The following is a 24,073-nucleotide window of genomic DNA, read 5'->3' on the forward strand; positions in this document are numbered from 1 at the left end:
TTTCGTTAAGTTTTTGAAGAACGTAGTCTGTTTTATCGACGCCCGCGCTGTGTCATTTGTGTTTATTTTGCGCAATGACAGCTGTGTGATGTAAATGAACGCAGTGCCTCACCAAAACATTGCATTATTCTATTGAGGATTAGTAAAATTCGAATAATTACGTACAACAGGAATGGCGCTTATCACACGATTTGGAAAACCGATACTACCTGTACGGATTGTGTGTTGCCGTTTTCAATCCACCCAACCAGATGCTTCTAGCAAACGTATTGATGATGAGGGTAGGTTTCGATTTGAAAACCAGACGCATGTGTGTGATAATGATGGTGATAATTTTTGTTTTGTTTCAGAATTCCCGGTTTTGAATTTTAAGCAAGTCAAAACTAGACCACCTGCTCGAAGGAGGACGATGAAAGAGGTTCCTCCACCAAGGTAAATAATATAAGCTGTAAGCAATTTTTCAAATTCATAAATCTTTTTTGTATTCTACGATATTTAGTGATTTCAAGTCAAATTGATGATTTCCGATATAATCCATAAAGTTAAATCTAAAATATATTTTAGGAGATAGTCAAAATAGCGTGGAGAGATTCAAAGTTAGTTTATTGCTAACTATTGCACTGTAGTAGGCAAGAGTTATGTAAATGATTAGTTAGCAAGCGTCGGAACGGAAGAGTATGTCAGAGCATAGTACATTCTGAATGCAGAATTTGGTGTCTAAACCTCCTCGAGTTTTAATAGCACTACTAAACACCCATAGGTACCAAAGGGTTAGAGACTTACAAGCTCTCTTATGTTAAAATGTGATGGCATGGTTGAACCAAGATTTTTTGATTGTATTGTTTAATCGCTTATGGTGATTTTTGAATCCAAAACTTCTTCAATATTTTAAAGATATGAGAATAGATATCCAATGCAAGTGCTGGATAGAGGTTGCTCTCGACGCTGATTCAGAAGAGGCATTATTTCATGGTTGCAAATCTCACAAAAGCGCATCACAAGACTGAAATCGTGCTGGTTCGCAATTGTAGAACTGTTCAGCGTGCGAAAATAACTCATAGGAAGCAGTCTATTGTCCCTAAACGTGAGCTTATGTGCTTGGGTCTAATAATCGATAGCCTACAGAGCCATGGCCATGAGGGTAGCGAGCACATACAGAACCATATCCATGGAAGCCGTATGGGTCATGGCCGGAATGATTGCTATCGACATTGATCCGACTTCAGATAACATGACCTTTAAAAAATGTAACCGTACAGAATATCAGAGGTGTCCGTATAAGAACAAGATGTGACTCGCAGAGAAAGTGGCTGCAAGCGGGGAACAAAACTTCAAAAGGTAGATGGATATTCTGATCCAAGACATCACCAACTGGGTCAACAGAAATAATGAAGAAGTCAATTTCCACCTTTTTGCTATCAAGTTACTATGCATTCGAGGGGGTGGATCGAGTGAGTCAAAATCATACTCCCTTGTCAACATTGCGACTGAAATGCCTACCGAAGACTTCAACAAGACAGTTTAAAAATTTTAAAGTTAAATTTTAGTATTAATCCATTTTATGCCAAGCGTTCGAAAAATCGAACAGTAACTTTGATAATTCATTGAGTCCTTACCACCTGATCACTATTTTATTTTCTCGGATAGTCTTAGCAGTATACAAGCCATTCAATCCTTGAAACAACAGACGAAAGCATCATATTTTCTTATCGAAATTAGGAATGCATTGAATTCTCTTGTTGATAAAAGTATTCGAATCACTTTCATTTTGATTCCTTCCCATTGCTCTATTCCTGGTAATGAGAAAGCGGATACACTCGCAAAGATGGGTAGTATGCAGGGCACAGTTTTTGAAAGACAAATAGCGTATCGGGAATTCTTCTCCATTTCCCGACAGCAGTCACTCACCAGTTGGCAAAACCAATGGAACAGAGATGACCTTGGGAGATGGCTATACTCTATTATCCCCAAAGTTTCAACGAAGGCCTGGTTTAAAGGGTTAGATCTTGACAGAAATTTTATTAGAACTATGTCCAGATTGATGTCCAATCATTCCGCGCTAAATGCGCATCTCTTCCGCATAGGTCTTGCTACTAACAATTTATGCAATTGTGGTCAAAGATATCATGACATCGAGCACGTTGTTTGGTCATGTAATGAATTTTGCAATGAAAGAATTAAACTGGTTGCCGATTTAGAGGCTCAAGGAGTACACTCACGCATGACAGTTCGCAATATCTTAGCTACTCGCGACCCTAATTTTATGTTCCCCATGTCTTCCCCATGTCTTCCTAAGAAGCGCTAATGTTATTATTTAGGTCACATCTCCTACTCCCACTGTCCACTCTCCCTTCCTTTCCTATTACACAAGCAGAACTTAGTACCCGTTGAGATGAGATCATTACAGGAGCTATTAACATAACAAGGAGGCACTCACTACCAAAGGATACCGTTGCTACATCAACTGGCGATGTAGTTGTTACGACCCACCACAGGCACTGTTCAAGACAAGGATAATACCGACGAGGCAATAAATTATATTTTTTTTTATATATTACACTTTAGTTTTAGCTAATTAGACTTAAGTTAATAATTATGTAGTTATAATATATTCAAATAGTTTTAAAATGTATTGCTTGATGGTGGCTCTTTATCCACTTGAGCCTAATTAAATCAATAAAGGAAAAAAAAAACTTTGATAATTTTTCATGGCTTCGGAAAACAATCATACGGTAAGTTTTTGGGATCAAATGATAGTTTAGGCTATCAGCTACCACTTACTATCAATTCATTCAATTTCGTAAAATTCCATTGGGCAATAAATTCGGTTTAAAACAACTATGTACGTAAAGTACATTACCTCACATAACCTATCAAAAAACTAGAAGTGGGTTATACCTGTGATATAACCGCAAGGTATACGTAGAACTACCGCTGGCTCTGTAATCATTTGTTTTAAATTGCAACTGAATCAATTCTCAATGAATGAGTGAATAATTATTTCTAAAGATTGCTGAAAGTTTTCCTTGTTAGTGTGCGAGTGGATGAGTGTGAGTATGAAATTGTCATTAACATGAAATTCAACTATTTCGAACTTGGTGGTCCAGAAAAGAACCGTTGGGTTTGCGTGGTTTTGCAAAACCAACTGATGAAGTTAGCTTCTGCCTAGTTACTACAGCGCCTCGAGTTGTGCCAAGATCAGAGCTCGGTATAGTCATAGTCAACTGAGGATAGTCGGCTGACTAACCGACTGACTATATCCATAGTCAGTCGGTAAATGACTTTTGGCTTTTCACGCATTTCTCCGCCAAAACGACTGAACAGTCAGTCGGGCGTTTAGTCGCTAACTCCCTCTACCGACTCGACTATATCATTCCATTCTTCCCAGTCAAATTGTCCTCATTGCATTTTGAAGTAACTTCCCCCAAAACGAATTCGTTCCTCTCTCTCCCATGCACGTTTGCATGCATCGATTTTTGAGTTCACCGTGGTTTGACAAACGCTACAGGATAGGTAGATTTTTTTGTAGCGTACACGAAAACTACTCACACGTATAAAATAGCGTGCAGTGTGCGTGCGCTATTTTGCACGCCTAATACTAACTAATACTAATGCGAGGACCTTCATAGCATACTTTATGAATGTCTAAGCTCGTTGATTTTAGTTCACGATGGGTAGAAAAAAAAACCGTCCATTGATGGGGTAACTACTTTTTTTGCATCAGGAATCAAGTTTTCGTTCCTCTTTATATGGACGTGCATACGCGGGTACAAAATAAGTATCAGGGGGAAATGGAAATGTGGATTGAAGTCAGTTGAATGAAGAGGCAGATTTGTATTCATTAGTCGAGTCAGTTAAAATAACCACTGACTGGACTAGTTCACCAGTCATCCTCGCTGGTCAGCGCTAGTCAAGTCATTTTTCGTTGGCGGCGACTGCCGAAGCAGTTCTAGTCGAAGCGAAGCTACTGGGAGTAGAGTCGGTCCTCATTTTTCACCTTCGAAGATTTCGGGGCCTGGCCAAGATACTAATGACAATCTTCTAATCTGGAAGAAATTACTTACTTAGTAACGAGCAGTACTTACTTAATACTACATATTTCATCAGGCTTGACAAACGCATTCAAAAATTTATCGAAGATAAAACGAGAGATACATGAAAAAAAAACAAAAAGTGGGTTATATCTGTGATGTAACCGCAAGGTAGATGTAGAACTACAGTTGGATCGGTAATAATTTATTTCAAATTGCATCTGAATCAATTCTTAATTAATGAATTAATGAATATTTTAAAAGATAGCTGAAAGGTTTTTTTTAGCGTTTGGCTGGAAATATAGAATTGTTATTAACGTAAAATTCAACTCTTTCCAACTTGTTGCTGGTCCCAAAACGAACCGATGAAATTTGAGTGGCCTTGTAAAAGCAACTGAAGATGTTTGATACGTGATTCATTTTTGTTTTCGTGAGAATAACACGAGATTTTTCATAATCACTCCATGCGCAAAATAGAAACTTAGAACGGCATTTCATGTTGAAAATGAAATAAAGTGTATATAACCTTGCATAATATTTATTTCGCTTTTACCGTGATGTAGCAATTTTTCATGACTGTTCCATGAACGGAAACTGATGCTTTGGATTGCATCACGGGAACACCAAGTCGAATGCGTAAATGGTTGCGAATATTCCTTCGCTCGGACGCATTCACACGAAAACATTTTTTCATGTCTATTACATGCGAAAGCAGAACAGAAACTGATGCGAGTAAAAGTACTCACGTGTTGCATGTGTCCGCTATGGTTTCCCAAACACCAATGCAAGCGAGCAAAAGAAATCACAGCTTGCATGTTTTCGCTATAACGGTTTCTCCAGGTGCCTAGAATTTGCATCCGTGTTCGGGAACACATTGCGATCACCAATCATCATCAATGAGCTAGATTGTTATGACTTCAATAGCTTGCTTTCAAAGCAATTTTTAAGCTATTGAAACGATTTTTTGAACCAATAAATGACAATCATCTAACTCGTTGACATTTTATCTTTCGGATGAAGTGATTATTATACCACTCCATTCAACCGGTAAAGAGGTATTAACGTTCAAAACCTTGCAGTCCAGCGTCACTCTCTCGCTTTCGAACCTTGAAAACTTACACCCCGGTACAGAAATGAAAGACGTAGTCCTACGTCAAAATTACACACACACATGTTGAAACCCTAACGTCGTCAGTAGGAATGCTCGTCAAGGTTCTCAAATTTGCAAATCGACTATGAATACTGTTTAAACGTAACCGAGAAACATTGACGTTCGATCGCGCAAGGCAAACCAAACATAGAAGTGGAATATATGACCGGATACTACGAGCGAAAACATCCCTAACTAGCACGCCAATTTCTAAGAAACGCGTGGCAATTGAACAGAAGCCAGTACGTCCTGGTCTACGCGCTTTCTCTTTTAACCAGAGGCCCACCCCCTACTATCCAAAGTCCTGAATTGAACCTACCTCCCCAAACTAACTTCCAACAATATAGCCCAATTTTCGCAATCTGAATAACAGCTGGGATGTTGGCATTTACAGTTCTTGTAGATATCATGTAGAATGCTCTAAATGTAAGTGAGCTTCTTAAGACCCTCATTGTATACCTACTCCCGGCAGTGAAGACCTACTTGGAAGAAAAATTAGCTTTTCTTGCTGCGTTTATATCTTTCAATGGATAATTCAGCACCACAGGCCACGGATTCAATTATGGTTATACAGTGGAATTGCAGAAGCCTGTTGCCTAAATTGACTCATTCAAATTTTAAATTCATAGTTTCGAGTGTGATGCGTTCACCATTTGTGAGACGTGACTTTCTCCAGAAAAAGCATTGAACTTCCACGATTTCAACATAATTTGTCTAGATCATAATGCCACATTACTGGAGATCCAAAAATGCCACTCTTTTATAGAATCCATTTCCCTTCGATGACAGGAATTGAGGTTGTTGCTTGCCAGACAGAAATCAATCGCAGAGACCTCTATATTGCTTTAATTTATAACTCTGCTAGCACTACAGTTCACCGTCAACATCTCAGAGATTGATTGGTTCGACAACTCGCAAGCAGATCGGACAAGTTTTTAATCGATCCAACAAAGGTGTTTTTTTCACATCGAATAATAGTGTTCTTTTTCACCGGTTGCGCTTGCGAGTGGAGCGAAGTTTAAAGTGGTGCGCGCTGAGGATCCAAATCAGACACATTCATCACACACGCCACACAGCCGCGGCAAGTAGAAATTTATTTTTCTTTTGTTTCCCTATCATTCCTTCTACCTTCTGTGCACGATTTACACCATTGTTCAACTTTGTGTTAACCAAATCGGCAAACGTTGGCATTAGGGGTGATCATTATTTCTTATATACCGTTGAACTTTTATTGGAATTTTTTTTTCATTTTATCATTTTATTTAACATAAAATAAATTGATTTTAATATTCGCATCATAACCCTATAACAAATATTTTTTTCACTTATTTATTTATTTTGATTATCATTATATTCTGTTCATATCGAACAGTTGACCGATTTTTTTGATATGGCTGAGGGCGGGAAGGATCCCCCATCGACGCTATTGAATATTTCCGATACCGATCCTCCTCCTGAAGAGCAGGAAGATGAAGCTGAAGTTGAGGAAGAAACTTCTGTATATGAAGTTGGAAGTTCCGAAGATGAGGACATTGACGAAAAACAGGATTTTCGTCCAAAAGAATACCATGAAGGCTCCAAAGGCCCATTCATTGTATACTTTAGACGAAAATCTAAACCTCTCAATGTCATTCGTATCTCGAAGGAACTTACTCAGAAGTTTTCTGCAGTTACCGAGATTACACGGATGGGGCCAGACAAACTACGAGTTGTCGTCTCAAGCAGGACCCAAGCGAACGAAATCACGCGCTGCGACCTCTTTGCGATTGAGTATCGCGTATACGTGCCCTGTTGCAACGTCGAAATAGACGGCGTAATAACCGAAAAGGGTTTGACTCGAAAAGAGATTATCGATGGTGTCGGTCGCTTCAAGAACTCTTCACTAAAAACTGTGAAGATTCTTGCATGCGATCGACTGAAATCTGTGTCACAAAAAAATGACAAAAGGGTTCTCAATCTCGTGTGACTTTTGAGGGTTCCGCCCTTCCAAACTACGTTGCAATAGGTTTCGTTTACCTGTTCGGTTGTTTGTACCCCGGGTAATGAAATGCAACAAATGTATGCAACTCGGTCACACGGCCGCCTATTGTTGCAATAAAAAACGTTGCGCAGATTGTGGAGAGAGCCATGATGAGAATCCTTGCGCGAAAGAGCACAAGTGTCTTCATTGCGGCGGGACTCCTCATGATATTATTCAATGCCCGGTGTACAAACAACGAGGGGAAAAAATCATGCGTTCCTTAAAGGAACGTTCCAAGCGGACTTATGCAGAAATGCTTAAGAGTTCCGTTCCAACGACTCAGGACAATCCCTACTCCATTCTGCAGAACGACGAGCCTGTTGCTGACGCTCCCAATGCAGGAAGTTCCGGTACATCGCAGGGTGCCGTCAGGAAAAGAAAAATTACTTCTTTTCCTTCACTCCCCAGAAAGACGACCGAAACTTCCCAAGTTGGAATGAAAACTCGAATTGAACGTGCTGAGAATAGACCGAAGCAAGTACCTCCTGGTTTAAGCTGTTCTTCCACGCACCAGGGGTCCTCAACACTTCCCGGAGCAGCACCCACCCGGTCTGTTCCATTTTCGCGGTCGAGGCAACAGCCACAATCTGGTTTGCTTGCGCTTTCTGACCTGGTGGACAACATTTTAAATGCTCTAAATATAAATGACCCTCTTAAAAGCATAGTATTATGTTTGCTTCCGATTGTGAGAACATTTTTGAAAGAAAAATGTGGTTTTTTAGCAGCGTTCATTTCCCTCGATGCCTGATTCAGTGCAAGAGGTCAAGGATTTGACCACTGTAATACAGTGGAATTGCAGAAGCATCATCCCTAAACTAGATCAATTTAAATTTTTAGTTCATAGTTCTAACTGTGATGTATTTTCCCTCTGTGAAACATGGCTTTCTTCAGCCGACGAGCTGAATTTCCACGATTTCAACATTATTCGCCTCGATCGAAATGACTCGTTTGGTGGCGTACTATTGGGGATCAAAAAATGTCACTCCTTCTATAGAGTCACTCTCCCATCGATGATAGGCATTGAAGTTGTCGCTTGCCAGACACAAATCAATGGCAAAGACTTCTGCATTGCCTCGATATATATTCCTCCAAGAACCATGGTCGGCCGCCATCAGTTTTTTGATATCATCGCGGCATTGCCGGAGCCGCGGCTAATCTTAGGTGACCTCAACTCCCATGGAACAGCATGGGGGTCACACTATGATGACAGCCGTGCCACGTTGATTTATGATCTGTGCGACAACTTCAACATGACAGTTTTAAATACAGGGGAAGCAACTAGGATAGCCAACCCTCCTGCACGGGCAAGTATGCTAGACATATCACTTTGCTCTTCTTCATTATCCCTGGATTGCACGTGGAAGGTAATCCAAGATCCCCACGGTAGTGATCACCTGCCAATAATTTTATCGATCGCCAATGAATCAGGTTCTCGTGAGTCAGTCGATATTGCGTATGACCTCACGAAAAATATTGACTGGAGAAAATTTGCAGAAATAATATCTGAAGCACTTGTTTCAATGCATGAACTTCCTCCACTCGAAGAGTATAACTTTATATCGAGTTTGATTTACGAAAGCGCACTTCAAGCTCAAAGGAAACGTGTTCCTGCTACCACTTTCCGACGTCGTCCTCCATCACTTTGGTGGGACAAGGAGTGCTCAAAGGTCTACCTTGAAAAATCATCCGCTTTCAAAAAATTCAGGAAAACTGGATTAGTGGAATGGTTTCGAAAGTACCAAGCTCTAGAAGCCAAACTACAAGGTCTGATTAAAGCAAAAAAGCGTGGATATTGGCGGAAGTTCGTCAATGGTTTGTCAAGGGAGACAGCTATGAGCACTCTTTGGAATACGGCTAGGAGAATGCGTGGCCGGAACCATACAAATGAAAGTGAGGAATACTCTGACCGTTGGATTTTCAAATTTGCAAGGAAGGTTTGTCCCGATTCCGTTCCTGCACAAAGCGTCGTACGCGACATTCCGCTCCAAGGCGATTATGAGAATTTTTCGATGGTAGAATTCTCAATTGCACTTCTCTCATGTAACAATTCAGCTCCGGGGTCGGACAAGATTAAATTCAACTTATTGAAGAATCTTCCCGATTTGGCAAAACATCGTTTGCTGAACTTGTTCAACAAGTTTCTGGAGCTGAATATAGTCCCGCATGACTGGAGACATCTGAGAGTGATAGCCATACGAAAACCCAACAAGCCGGCTTGCGATCACAATTCGTATAGGCCGATTGCAATGTTATCCTGTATTCGTAAATTGTTAGAGAAAATGATTCTACTTCGTTTGGACAAGTGGGTTGAAACGAACAATTTGCTGTCAAATACGCAGTTTGGCTTCCGCCGAGGTAAAGGGACGAACGATTGTCTCGCGCTGCTATCTTCTGAAATCCAAATCGCATTTGCTCGCAAAGAACAAATGGCTTCCGTTTTTCTCGATATCAAAGGGGCATTTGATTCAGTTTCCATGGAAATTCTCTCAGAGAAACTTCATAATCGTGGACTTTCACCAATTCTGAATAATTTCCTGTACAATTTACTCTCAGAAAAGCACATGTTTTTCAATCATGGCAGCTTGAAATCTTCTCGTTACAGTTTTATGGGCCTCCCACAAGGCTCCTGCCTAAGCCCCCTCTTGTACAGTTTTTACGTCAATGATATAGATGATTGTCTAACTAGAGATTGCACGTTGAGACAACTTGCAGACGATGGAGTTATTTCCATCACGGGTACTAATCCCGCCGTTCTGCAAAATTCCTTGCAAGATACCCTGAAAAACCTGTTCACGTGGGCTCTCAAGCTGGGTATCGAATTCTCTACGGAGAAAACCGAAATGGTCCTTTTTTCTAGGAAGCACGAACCCGCCCAATTCCAGCTTCACCTATCCGGCAAAACGATCAAGCACTCGATGTTTTTCAAATACCTTGGAGTATATTTTGACTCTAAATGTACCTGGGGAATACACATTGCGTATTTGAAAAAGAAATGCCAGCAAAGAATCAATTTTCTCCAAACAATAACCGGAACATGGTGGGGTGCCCATCCAGGAGACCTCATTCAGTTATACAAAACAACGATATTATCAGTGTTAGAATATGGCAGTTTTTGCTTCCGATCAGCTGCCAGGATTCATATTCTCAAGCTGGAGAGAATACAATATCGTTGCTTATCGTATAGCCATGGGGTGTTTGCATTCGACACATACGATGAGTCTCGAAGTTTTGGCAGGAGTACCCCCGCTTACTCTTCGGTTCACAGAATTATCCTACAGATTTCTCATCCGTTGCAAGATCATGAATCCATTGGTGATTGATAACTTCGAAAATCTACTCCAACTGACTCCTCAGTCAAGTTTTATGTCTCTATACCATGAGTACCTTACCCATGAAGTGCACCCTTCACCGGGCATCTCCAACCAAGTTTGCTTCCCATACTTTTGCAATCCCTCTGTCATTTTTGATCTGTCCATGCGACAAGAAATCCATGGAATACCAGATCACCTACGCTCCGATTACATTCCGGAGATATTTTCGGCAGAATATGGGAAAGTTGGATCTGATAAAATGTTCTTTACTGACGGTTCATGCATGAACGGGTCCACTGGCTTCGGCATCTTCAATGAAAATTCCAGTGCCTCTTTCAAACTCAAAGATCCTTGTTCCGTGTATGTCGCTGAACTGGGTGCGATATATTACGCATTAGGGATCATTGAAACATTGCCCATCGACCACTATTTTATTTTTTCAGACAGTCTCAGCTCAATAGAGGCAATCCGCTAAATGAAAGTTGATAAACGCTCATCTTATTTCCTAACAAGAATAAGACATCTATTGAGTGTTTTGGTCGAAAAATTATTCAAGATTACCTTAGCATGGGTTCCCTCTCATTGCTCGATTCCGGGGAATGAGAAAGCGGACTCGCTAGCTAAGGTGGGCGCTTCAGAAGGCACACTTTTTGAAAGGCAAATTACTTATAACGAATTTTTTCACATTCCTCGTCAGGACACACACGTTAGTTGGCAGCGCATGTGGAGTGAAGATGAGTTCGGTCGTTGGTTACACACGATTATCCCTAAGGTTTCGACGAAAGCTTGGTTTAAGGGATTGAATGTCGGTCGTGATTTCATTCGCGTGATATCTCGGCTTATGTCCAATCACTACAACCTAAACGCGCATCTCTATCGAATTGGGCTCGCAGCAAACAATCTTTGTGATTGTGGCGATGGCTACCACGACATCGAGCATATTGTCTGGTCGTGTATCCGGTTCCATGCTGCTCGCTCTCAGCTCTCTAGAGCACTGAGAGCACAAGGCAGACAATCGGATATCCCCATCCGGGATATCTTAGGTAGCCGTGATCCTGATCTTCTGCTTCATCTATACCTGTTCCTCAGGAACGCCGATGTCAACGTTTAATGATTTTTCCTTCGTTGTGTCCCTGTTTCGTATCCCTCCTATTCGATCTATAAACTTTTACTTAGTCGCGGCAATACATACACACACTCTTTACAGATACACGGGCCAAAGGTTGTGCAGTCCACTGATGATTCAACAAAAGCCAAAGGTTGTACCGCTCATGACAACTCTACACGAGCTGATGATTGCGCCGGCTAGTGACCATTCTATCCTGGATTCCTCGAGAAGACGCACCACGCTAGATATGGGGTTCAGACTAGGGGGGCGTTGCTGATTAATGGTCAGCTGCATCCCAATAGGAAGTATCCCGTGTCGGGCACAGGTACAGATCATTGAAGACAGCAACATCACAATTACGAAAACACTTGTAATACTAACCTCGAGCCAACCGCGAGTAATCGGTTACATATTACTAACATAGTTATAAGGCAAACATTGTCGAAATATTGAACATGACGACTCTAAACACTGGGGAGGCTACTAGGGTACCAAAACCCCCCGCACGAGATAGTGTTTTAGACCTATCAATAGACCTTGGTAGGCATGAGAATAGGACGTAAACTATATATGATACCGCTAAGGTACCGATTACCATATGTTTTATACCGATTAGGGTGGTCCTATGCAAAAAAAAATCTAAATAATTTTTATTTATTTTTTTTCAAAAAATCAAAGGTTTATCTCCATTTCCTATTTTTAATCGCGATTTTAGTATTTTGGTATAAATAATATCCAAATAATCGACCCGTAGATTGTTTTTCAAAGAGAACGAATATCATCCGACCTTGAAACGCAATGCGTATAGACGTCATTGAGTTTCGTGTTCCATTTCTGTGAAGCGTGAAGCGTTCTGAATTTTCGAGTGAAATAAACACGCTTTTAAAACAAAAATTTTAAATGAACTATGGCTCTATTGTGTGTTCTGTGTAACAGAATAACACATTCTTTACAGGTAGGGAAAATATCTGTCAAAAATAGTCTCTGATAATTATTTTATATTCTGGATAATATTTTGGCTGAAATGCAAGGAGATTTATAGAAAAATAGTTGAGTTAGGGTCAAGGCTAACTTTCAACAATTTAAATTGCTTTCGGGTCTGCTAATGACGAAATATGGGTGATTGTTCGATATTGTTACCACAAACATAGCCTTTTTTATAGCCTTGAATGGCAGATGGAAACTGCACAATGCATTTTCTTAAAGATTTCATCAACGACACGACCGCAAGCCTAGGTGGATGTCCAAATTATCAACGAATAAAAACTGATAATGACGGACAATCATTCATAAAAATTAACAACGCAGACATTGACATGGAAAACCGTTCAGTAGTGCCATATTCGCCTCAGCTGAGCAAAACCTTCGATGAAGAGCAACAAAATTGCAAAACGAAATTTATTCCTTTTTTCAATTTACATTTAACGTTCAAGAGAACAAACATGTCAGATTCGTGAATGAAATACATCGGGAATGAAATACAAGGAATGTTTTGTGTGTTTTTTAAATTTTTGTCATCGACTTGGCGCTCTATACCTCGGTATGTCAAACACAAGTATGAAAGAAAGAGTAACGAACGTTTCAAGTATGTGCAGATCTTTAAATCATTTAAACACACTTACAATACATAAGTCATTTTTTATTTTACAATCAACATATTCACTAGATATAATTTTTATGGCAGAACAACGTTTGCCGGGTCAGCTAGTCTTCCTATATATTTATCAATTGCCAATGACTCATATCCATGTGAGACAGTTGATATTCCGAAATAACGAAACGAAAAATAACGAAAAATATCGACCTAATGAAATTTTGCGAAATAATCTCTGAATCTTTTGACTCGGTTCATAAATTATCTTCTGTCGGAGAATATAATTTGTTCCATAGAAACCACATTAGACGATCATCCTAGAAGCCCATGAATAATTAAGCTGGTTGACAGCATAATTTTCATTATTAAGTATTGTTCCAACCTCCGCACAGGAAAATTCACAAAGAAATTCGAGACAAGACAATCGGACTAGACCTACGCAAAGAACACGGACTAGAGATTGGAAACTCGGAACATGGAACTGCAAGTCTCTCAATTTTCTTGCGAGTACCCGAAATCTTTCGGAAATATTAAGAGCCCGCAATTTCAACATCGTAGCGCTGCAGGAGGTGTGCTGGAAAGGTTCGATGGTGCGATCGTTCCATGGTGGATATACCATCTATCAGAGCTGCGGCAACACACACGAGCTGGGTACAGCTTTCATCGTGATGGGGGAGATGCAAAAACGGGTGATTGGTTGGTGGCCGATCAATGAAAGAATTGAGGATGAGAGGCCACTTCTTCAATATCAGCATTATCAACGTCCACAGCCCCCATCTAGCTAGCACCGATGACGATAAAGAAGAATTCTACGCGCAGCTAGAGCGTGAATACGATCGCTGCCCAAAACACGACATCAAAATCGTCCTCGGTGATTTGAACGCTCAGGTCGGCCAGGAGGAGGAATTCAGACCGGTAATTGGTAGGTTCAGCGCCCATCAGCGAACCAACGAAAACGGCCTAAGACTTATCGACTTCGCTGCCTCCAAGAACATGGCCATACGTAGCACCTTCTTCCAGCACAGCCTCCAATACCGTTACACCTGAAGATCACCACAGCAAACAGAAACACAAATTGACCACGTTTTGATCGACGGTCGGCACTTCTCGGATATCATCGACGTCAGAACCTATCGTGGCGCTAACATCGATTCAGACCACTACCTGGTGATGGTCAAACTGCGTTCTAAACTGTCAGTCGTCAATAACATAAGACACCAGCGCTCACCACGGTACCACCTACGACGACTACAGGAGCCGAACGTTGCTGCAACATTCTCGCAGCGTCTTGAAGCTGCGTTACCGGGGGTAGACGAACTGGATGCTGTTCCCCTCGATGAATGCTGGAACTGCTTAAAATCAGCAATTAGCAGCACAGCAGAGACCGTCATCGGGTATGAACAACGAGGACAACGGAACGAATGGTTTGACGACGAGTGCCGAGCGCTCCTGAACGAGAAGGATGCAGCACGCGCAGCCATGCTGCAACGAGCGACTCGACAAAACGTGGAACGATACAGACTGAAACGAAGGCAGCAAACACATCTCTTTCGGGAAAAAAAGCGCCGCCTGGAAGAGAAAGAGTGTGAGGAGATGGAGCTGCTTTATCGTTCTCGAGAATCGCGGAAGTTCTTCACGAAACTAAACGCCTCGCACAAAGGCTTTGTGCCGCGGGCCGAAATATGCAGAAACAAGGAAGGAGGCATCTTGACGAACGAACGCGAGGAGATCGAAAGGTGAAGGCAGCACTACGATGAACACCTGAACAGCGCGCAGACAGGAGCCTAGACGGCGTTGAGGAGGACTACACCGGTGCAATGAACAACGACGACGTACCACCCCCGACGATGGGTGAAGTTAAGGAGGCCATTAATCAGCTCAAGAACCACAAAGCAACTGGTAAGGATGGCCTCGTAGCGGAGCTCTTCAAGGGAGGTCCGAGAAAACTTGTAGAGTGTATGCACCGGTTGATAGTCAGGATCTGGGACACAGAACAGCTACCGGAGGAGTGGAAGGACGGTTTAATCTTCCCCATCTATAAAAAAGGCGACAAGTTGGATTGTGGGAACTATCGTGCCATCACAATCCTGAATGGTGCCTACAAAATTTTGTCTCAGATCCTCTTCCGCCGCCTATCGCCAATAGTAAGTAGATTTGTGGGAAGTTATCAGGCCGGATTCATGTCCGGTTGCTCGACGACGGACCAGATTTTTACACTGCGGCAGATCCTCCAAAAGTGCCGCGAGTATCAGGTCCCTACACACCACATCTTCGTCGACTTCAAGGCCGCATATGATACAATCGACCGACGGCAGCTATGGAGGATCATGGACGAACACGGCTTTCCCCGAAAGCTGACAAGACTGATTCAGGCAACGATGAACGGTGTGCGGTGCAGTGTGCGGACGTGGACATAATCGGAAGAACACATGCGACGGTAGCCGACTTGTATACCCGACTGAAACACGAAGTAGGGCTGATTGGGCTTGGGATCAATGCGTCTAAGTCTAAATACATGCTAGCTGGAGGGACTGATCGCAACAGAGTTCTTCTTGGTAGTAGTGTTGTGATCGACGGCGACGAGCTCGAGGTGGTAGAGGAATTTGTCTACCTTGGCTCGTTGATAACAACTGACAACAACAACAGCCGTGAAATTCGAAGACGCATTGTCAATGGAAGTCGTGCCTACTATGGGCTCCGCAAATCCTTGAGGTCCAACAAACTCCGACCCCGTACGAAGTGTACCATGTACACATCCCTAATTCGACCGGTTGTTCTCTATGGGCACGAAGCATGGACGATGCTTGAAGAGGACTCACAAGCGCTTGGAGTTTTCGAACGCCGAGTGCTCAGAACAATATACGGTAGTGTACAGGAAAGCGGAGTATGGAGAAGGAGAATGAACCACGAACTGGCGCAACTCTACGGCGAACCCAGCATTCAGAAAGTCGCCAAGGCTGGACGAGTGCGATGGGCAGGGCATGTTGCAAGATTGCCGGACAGCAGCCCTGCAAAGATGGTGTTCGCATCGAATCCGGTAGGAACAAGAAGGAGAGGAGCCCAGCGAGCGAGGTGGTTGGACCAGGTGGAGCAGGACTTGGCAAGAATCGGTGCAGCCGGGAGTTGGAGAACTGCAGCCATGGATCGGGACTATTGGCGAAAAATTGTGAAGAAGATCTAATCTCTCAATGGGATGTAGTATCATTATAAATAAATAAAAAATCCAACCTCCGAAGAATACAGACATACGAACAAACAAGTCTTTCCATTTGCTGGAGTTTGTAACAATTTTTGGCGACGAGGTCATTTCAACCCACTTCAAGACGATCCAGATCAACCCCTCGCAAGATGTCCGACCAGGATTTGAGGAACGTAATTCTCCGGCTCACTGAACTGGTAGCTAGCCAACAAGAGCAGATTCAACTTCTCAACCGAACCGGTCAAGCCAACCAACCGGGAAGTGAGAAAATCATCGAATCGTTGGCCACGGGAATTGAAGACTTCTACTATGATCCTGACGGTGGAGTGTTTTTCGATGCATGGTTCGCGCGCTACGAGGATATCTTCAAAGTTGACGGCAAGAATCTGGACGATCCGGCGAAGGTGAGGCTACTCTTAAGGAAGATCGGCACCAAATTCCATGAGCGGTACGTAAACAGTATCCTGCCAAAGCATCCCCGCGATTTCGGCCTGGACGACACGGTGAAGAAACTTAAGAAGCTATTTGGCCGCCAAACCTCGCTGTTCATCTTCATAATTGTGGACACTGGCCAACTTGAAATAATTATTTGTATAATTTGCTGTCAGAAAAACATATGGGCTATATGTTTGAACCCCTACTATACAACTTTTATGTTAATGATATCGACAATTGCCTTTCGGTACATTGCACGCTACAACTTGCAGATGATGTAGTGGTTTCCGTTGGGGGATCCTCCTCCACCGATCTGCAAAGACCATTACAGGATATTTTGTCCACATGGGTGTCGAATTCTCCACGGAGAAAACAAAGATGGTTTTTTTTGTATAAAGCACAAACCCGCAAAATTAACGCTTCATTTATTCGGCAAAACAATAACCCACTCAATGAATTTCAAATATCTTGGCATCTATTTCGATTCTACGTGTACATATATTGCGTATCTGAAACAGAAATATTTACAGAGTTTTTGCGCTGAATTTTACACCGTGCTTGCGTCATATTTCTATACTGCGCGGTTGAATCTGGATAGCTCTCTCTGTTGAGATATTTTTTTTCACACAAGCGTATACGGTTCGTATGGAGACGCGCTGTTGTTTTTATGCTTAGCTTAGAACGACCGAAGACAAAGCAGGCGCTAGAATTTGATGTGTATGTGTACGCGTGTATAGAATGAGGCGCGCATCACACAAGTGAGAAGAGGGGCTTGATCACGAACGTCACTTCACGGTGAATACGAAGTGAATTGTATACAACGTTATTACGGCTGCCACTGTGTGTGTAAAATCCGGAAGAGTTCATCCGTCGTGACAACTTTGATGAACTCGGTGTTATTATGAATACCACGATACTGTCACGTCATGGAGAAAAACATGTATATTTGTCACTTGTGTTTTAGATGGTGAAGGCTAGTTACGCGGAATGGAGTAAGTTTAATTTCGTATTTATTTAGCTTTTTTGCTAACGTTTTGAATCTTATCTTGCTTTTTAGGGAAGAAAAGATGAACAAACAGCAATTTACCCGCCTGGTGGCATTTTTAGAACGAAATCCTGACGTATCCAGAAGACGTAAATTTATTATTTGGATTCCGTATATGCGCTATGGAATGTAATATGGGACTAAAAATGTAGCTCCCGCATGTAGCATTGAAACATGGCAATGTAGCATTGAAACATAGCGAAAGGACTACTTCCGATTATCCTGAATGAATAGAATTTTTTTGTTTCTACTTTTAGGATTAGAACAACAGAGAGTTGCAACACCATAAAATGGGAATGGAGGTCACTATTTCGCTGCAATAGTGTGAAAAAAACAATAATTAATAATCTCCTATTAGAAAGAATGATCATCATGATTGATTATGTATAATATTGATTTGTTGATATTTTGAGTATAAAATAATAACTGTAAAGTTTTTCCAACATTCCAGAGCTGGTTTTTGAATTCAAACATTTTTTTTAAATTCATTGTTTATTCTATTCTATATAAAGGACAAGATCCGAATGAGGACGATAGTTATACCAAATAAGGCCTTTGTTTTTTTACGTAATAGATATTCTCAACGATATTGTTTTGAAGACATACTTTGAATGAAAGAATATTAAAAAAGTGATAATAAGTTTCAAACAAGGAAAAAAATGAGTCTATTATTGCTAAGTATTCACAAGATACGTTTTTAAATTCTTCTCTAGTTCCTTCTCTTCATAATTTTGATATCCGTCTAAATACAATCTGAATCACTTTCTGCTTTCGGCAAATTCTTTGAAACTCAGCGTGACTAGCTTTCACCATCTAAAATACAAATGACAAATATACTCGTTTTTCTCCGTGACATGACAGTCTCGTGGTATTCATTTTTTTTTTATTAATCCGTTTATTTTTACAGGCTCAGTTACATAAGTTTAATGGAGCCAAACTCTTAACTATATTTCAAATAGCATATATCAACATGTTCTTTCCTTAATTCTATGGTTAATGAACTAGGAAACCGATTACTCGCGGTCGACTCGAGTTTAGAAGGGTGACTCATTTTCATTAGGAAAAGGATGGGATGTAAGGAGATGTGTGTTTACACTCGCACTCACATTCGTGGTATTCATAATAACACCGACTTCATCAAAGTTGTCACGACGGATGAACTCTTCCGGATTTTACATTTTACTTCCGGATTACATTACATTTTACGTGAATTGGAAACGGAAATGAAGCCGTACGTGTTTGTGTTGAACTCGCGCTGATGAAAATTATACTCAAGCGCAGGGCTGCGCATGTTTTCTGAAGACTGATACTGCCTTAATAAAAAACCTACAAAAATATATTTTTGCCGATGTTGTACTTTATTTCCTCATGAAGGAATTGGAAATTTGGTGTGGCCAAATTCTAAATGGAATACACTTTTCCTCATAAAATCAATGAATTGTACAAATTGTCTGAAGTAATGGAACCAGATTGGCACGTATGCGGGCCATTAGACATGCTAGGGGAAGTGGGGGCATAGTGGTCACCCTAAGGAATATGCCCATTTCCAGCGTTCACATACCGCTACAATTCCCGTTTTTCTTAGAATATTATAGTTCAACTCATTGTTGTTCAAGATAGCATACGACTTTTACTATAAAAATTCAAAATAGTACATTTTTCATCATTAGAAAAAAAGGTGAAAAATCGATCTTTTTTTTTTGCTTGGAGGTAAAGTGATCATATAGTTGGGGTAAAGCGGTCACTCGCACATATCAAGCTTGGTATATTCACCTATAGTCTCAATTTAAATTTTCTAATGCATACAAAAACGTTGTAAGAAGCATATAACGTTCCGCAAAATGAGGCTTGGTTTAGTGGGAGTAGCATATTTTCCAGGGTCAAAGCCACAAGAAGAACCTCTTCAAGAGCAGAATGTGATGAGGTATATTAGCTTTAGTAAACAGAACATTGTACGTCGTTATGCACCTATGACCACTTTGCCCCCAAACATCAAAGTAATTTCTATGTTAATTAATCGCTGAGATTGAACAAAATATCTGTTCATCTCTCCTAGAATATATGAACAGTCATCCAAACTGATGATTTGTACAACATATCAGATTGAATAAACTAAATTTCACGAGAAATTCCTTAGATACTATGCGCACAGAACTACGGCTATTGTGAGAGCAATTTCTGTTTTTATTTATATTTTGACATGTGACGGTACTACTGAAGTACAGGGCGACTCAAAAGTCATTAAATTCTTCAAACATAAGGTGACTATCAATACGGTGTTAATAGTCAATAGTTATACTATCAAACAAGCAGGTGACCACTTTGTCCGCACTACCCCTACGCAATTTCGCTGAACTCGATGGAGTACTATTTTCTGTATGTGTCAATCAGTGCCATATATTACAAAGGGAGTTGGGAGAATAGGAAATATATTTTTCACAACTTCCTATTCGTAATATGATTTAAACAATATCTCCTTTTTTTCTTTCTCTCTCTCGCAGATTCCAACAAATGGCGACAGATCAGGACTGGGGTGCGGTGTGGCCGGGTCCAAAATCATTCAACCCATCAGCCGTTCCGCTGCCACTGCGTCAAGGCTACGTCTCTAAAAAGCATCAGTTTCCACCGGGCAAATTTGCGAATGCAGAACTAATGAAAATACCAAACTTTCTGCATCTCACCCCACCAGTCATCAAGAAGCAGTGTGAAGCACTCAAACAATTCTGTACCCCATGGCCCAAAGGTCTTGAAAGCGAGGACAAAATGAAGCAGCACTTTCCGGTGGATTTCATCTCTTCGGACTACTGTCACGCCTTACCGACAATTCGTAACCCGCTTTCACGTATAGTAACGATCCAGCTGAAGCTCGATACGCTGAAGCTCAACAAACACGCCAAGGATAAGTTTCTAAGGTTGGTTGGAGAGCGGTACAATCCCGATACTGACGTACTTACCCTGGTGACGGATAGATGTCCGCTGAAAAAGCAAAATTATGACCACGCAATGTATTTGTTGACGGCACTTTATCATGAATCTAACATTGTTGAGCCTTGGGAGGAAACGAAATCGGAAGCCGATATGGAGTATTACGACTTCAATCGCAATCGTGCGAAAATTAGTTCGGAAGCTATTCTAAACTGGAACAAACCAGAGGATGTTCAGAGAGTGGAGGCACCCCAGAGTTATGCTCGCTCGATAGAGCAACTGTTTAATGATGGCGAAAATGAGTACAACCTCCAGAAGTACAAGGAACAGACCTTATCATTGTTGGGCCTTGTCAAATAGGATTGGATATGTCTTTAAGAAAGTATTGAAGAAAGTATAACAGAGTAATATTATTTAATATATTCGAAATTCACTTCTTAGGCATAACATTTTACATTATTCGTTGTGTCTTTTCCATAAAATAGGAATCAAATCATCCAGTTCACTTGGAACTTTCTTGTTTATAGCTCGAGAATACTTTGGCGTTGACACGTTGGACACTCCGCGTGCTCTAACAACGGGTAACCTGAACTTATCAACTATTCCGAGAAGTGCGTTCATTAAACTAATCACAAACGATAACATTGCCACCAGTATGAACGGATTTAGCAGATGTACCCCCAATAAAGCGTGTCCGTGCGATTGTCCGATCGCCGCGGGCAGATTGTGATTGTCACTTCCAATGCCATTATCGAAAGCCAATTCATTTGTCCAAACTCCGCCGATATTTGATCCATGATGAGCGTTATGGAACCAATCTCCGTTGCCATCAAAGTAACTTCCCGAGCGTAGATCGCTTTTCACGTCTGTTGCTGCTGCATCATCGTCTTCGATGTGATTGTTTAGCAATATGCGACCCTTGTGTCCAGGGGACGCAAACTTCTTCGAAAGTGGGTGGGTATTTCGATCACCTGCAGCAATTTTTGTCTTATTAAAATTAGATTTAGTTACGAAGCCAACACCCGAATATCTTGGTTTGTAAGGCAATACATCGTTAGTCTGCTGCAATCGTTCGTATTCACTTGATACCACATGTCCGTTGCTGATCAATTCACGCGGATGATCGCCATCAATTAGTGGTTTCTCGATTTGGTATTCATCGCTGGAAAGAATACGCGGAGCTGACTTATATATGTTATCCTTTCCGTTGTTTGCGGAAAGATTGTCTATCACACTGGGGAGAATTCCCAAGAAGAGCAGGATTAACCGACCATTTCTTACTATATTGGTCATTATGTGATGCGGATTTGTATGCAAAGTAACTTGTACTGACACGGGTCTGAAATATGTGGCATGATTTATATGATTTATAGCGACTTATTGCCTTTTCCCGCTGGTGGGTGCCATCACGTGCATAAAGCGCATCAAGTTCAAGGGTTGTGCACACGTCAGTCAGATGAATTGTTTCGTTTTGTTCGTCTGAAGTGAATTAGAGAAATGATTTGCATCTAACCCAACTGAGTGAGCCATGGCTTATTACAGTATTATTGTGTATATATATTTTCTTCAAGCATGTTGATGTTAATTTTGTGAAAGTTTCCAAACAGTATTTTGACTGAACTAGTATGTAAACTTTCTAATGAGCGCAGTATTTTCAAGAATATTGATACGATCCCTTCCTCCTTCTTGCGTTTTCTTATATTTGAGAGCTTAGAATGAAAGGAGTGTAAGTTCTCTACATCGACTCTCTCTTTTGGTCATAACTTAGCTGCAAATACATTCCCAGCTGTATTTGGAAATGTGGAGATAGGTCAGAACCTCATCTATCGGATTGTATAGCAAAATTTAATTGGAACGTTTTTGCAGTTGAGTTATTAACTAAATAAAAAGTTGATGAAGAGAAATCGATCAAGTCACTTACACCCCTTGCATTCTGAGCCCCTTATTTTAAAGAGCACATCGGTACTTCTGTTTAAGATGTAACAACGATGGGCTGGCTTTGTGCTTCAGAGTTTTCGCTCCTTGCTCTAGTAGACATAGCATTTAGATTTAGCGGATTCGTTCTATTTTTTATTTTTACAGGCTCGATATGTAAGGTTCATGGGAGGGACCCCGGTCAAAAAAGGGTGGAAGGTCGAAAAATCGAATTTTTATATTTTACAATTTTTTTAATTTTTTATAAATAATTTTAAAAATAATAAATAAATTAATAAATTATTTTTATAATTTATTATTATCGATATCTCAGGATTTAGTCGACCGACATGGTTGAATTTGTCTATCACCATGTAAAAATTAATTGTCTAAAGTGTTACATAGCCGTTTCTTCATATCCCCTTTTGTCGATTTTTCATGAAAAACTAGTTTTTAACCAAAATGGCCGCCATTAACGTGTTTTTTACGCGGATTTTGCAATTAACGTGTTTTTATTACGCGGATTTTCCAATTAACGCGGTTTTTTATGCGCACATTCCAATTAACGCGGATTTTTTAAGAGGTACGTATCCCCCGGGTAAAAAACCCGTGTGTATATACAATTTTGGACTCGATTGTATACAGTTTGAAAAAAAAATCTTGTATATCTCAAATATGACTTTTTCGAGAAATAATGGGCCCTATTCCAGGCAACGAGACGAACAATGACTGAACCCGAGACATTGGCTTATCGAAAATGCACATTTGAATTATTTGAATTATTCATTTTCGTTCAATATGATGTGAAGGGGCTTTTCGTGCCGTGTTAATATATTCAAAACAGTCATCTGGCTTCCCTGGATAAACATTGAACTTTACATTTGATTGTGCTATTTGGAAGAGGCTCATTTGGAAATCTGTAAAATTTTGCAATTACTGAATTGAATTTGATGACTGCAATTGAAAACATACATTGCTTATGAAATACTAGTTCAGCCGTGGAACAATTTTTGAAGATAAAGGCGTAACAGAAGAATACCGAATCAACAAGGGGAACAAACCCATAAAACAAAATAGACAACTCGACTGATTCATCGGCGAGCGCGGCCAAACGGTCGTCGAGTCTAGTGATCCCCGATAATCGTTCAATTAATCGATTAATCGAATACTTCCTATAGAAATCGATTATTAATCGAACGAGTACTGCGCAACCACCCATATTCCGTTTTGCCTGCCAAGATTGGGTCGATGAAATGTCAACAATCGACCTCAAATGCTGCCACCTTGCAATCGAGTTATCGACCTTTCATATGCATTCGCCGAACAATTTGACGCCACTTT

At 40.9% G+C, this 24,073-nt stretch overlaps 2 protein-coding genes across 4 annotated transcripts; one reads left to right on the plus strand and one right to left on the minus strand.

Moving 5' to 3' along the window:
* Positions 1 to 55: 55 nt before the first annotated feature.
* On the plus strand, positions 56 to 21,218 carry LOC129764280 (28S ribosomal protein S35, mitochondrial). Its single transcript, XM_055763198.1, has 3 exons — positions 56 to 281; positions 351 to 432; positions 20,395 to 21,218. The coding sequence occupies exons 1-3, from the start codon at positions 173 to 175 to the stop codon at positions 21,176 to 21,178; spliced, it is 975 nt and encodes a 324-aa protein (XP_055619173.1). The 5' UTR covers positions 56 to 172; the 3' UTR covers positions 21,179 to 21,218.
* A 36-nt stretch (positions 21,219 to 21,254) lies between these two features.
* Positions 21,255 to 23,811, minus strand: LOC129764282 (uncharacterized). 3 transcript variants are annotated; one of them, XM_055763200.1, is made up of 2 exons: positions 23,705 to 23,793; positions 21,255 to 22,297 (listed from the first exon to the last, which is right to left on the minus strand). In XM_055763200.1, the coding sequence occupies exon 2, from the start codon at positions 22,109 to 22,111 to the stop codon at positions 21,275 to 21,277; it is 837 nt and encodes a 278-aa protein (XP_055619175.1). In that variant the 5' UTR covers positions 22,112 to 22,297; positions 23,705 to 23,793; the 3' UTR covers positions 21,255 to 21,274. The 3 variants fall into 3 exon arrangements, 2 of the variants coding, with proteins under 2 accessions (XP_055619175.1, XP_055619176.1); XM_055763201.1 differs by lacking the exon at positions 23,705 to 23,793 and adding an exon at positions 23,612 to 23,635; XR_008741099.1 differs by lacking the exon at positions 21,255 to 22,297 and adding an exon at positions 23,039 to 23,649 and having other exon boundaries at positions 23,705 to 23,811.
* Between the last annotated feature and the right edge of the window lie 262 nt (positions 23,812 to 24,073).

The sequence above is a fragment of the Toxorhynchites rutilus genome, chromosome 2, assembly GCF_029784135.1.
Source record: "Toxorhynchites rutilus septentrionalis strain SRP chromosome 2, ASM2978413v1, whole genome shotgun sequence".
NCBI lineage: Eukaryota > Metazoa > Arthropoda > Insecta > Diptera > Culicidae > Toxorhynchites > Toxorhynchites rutilus.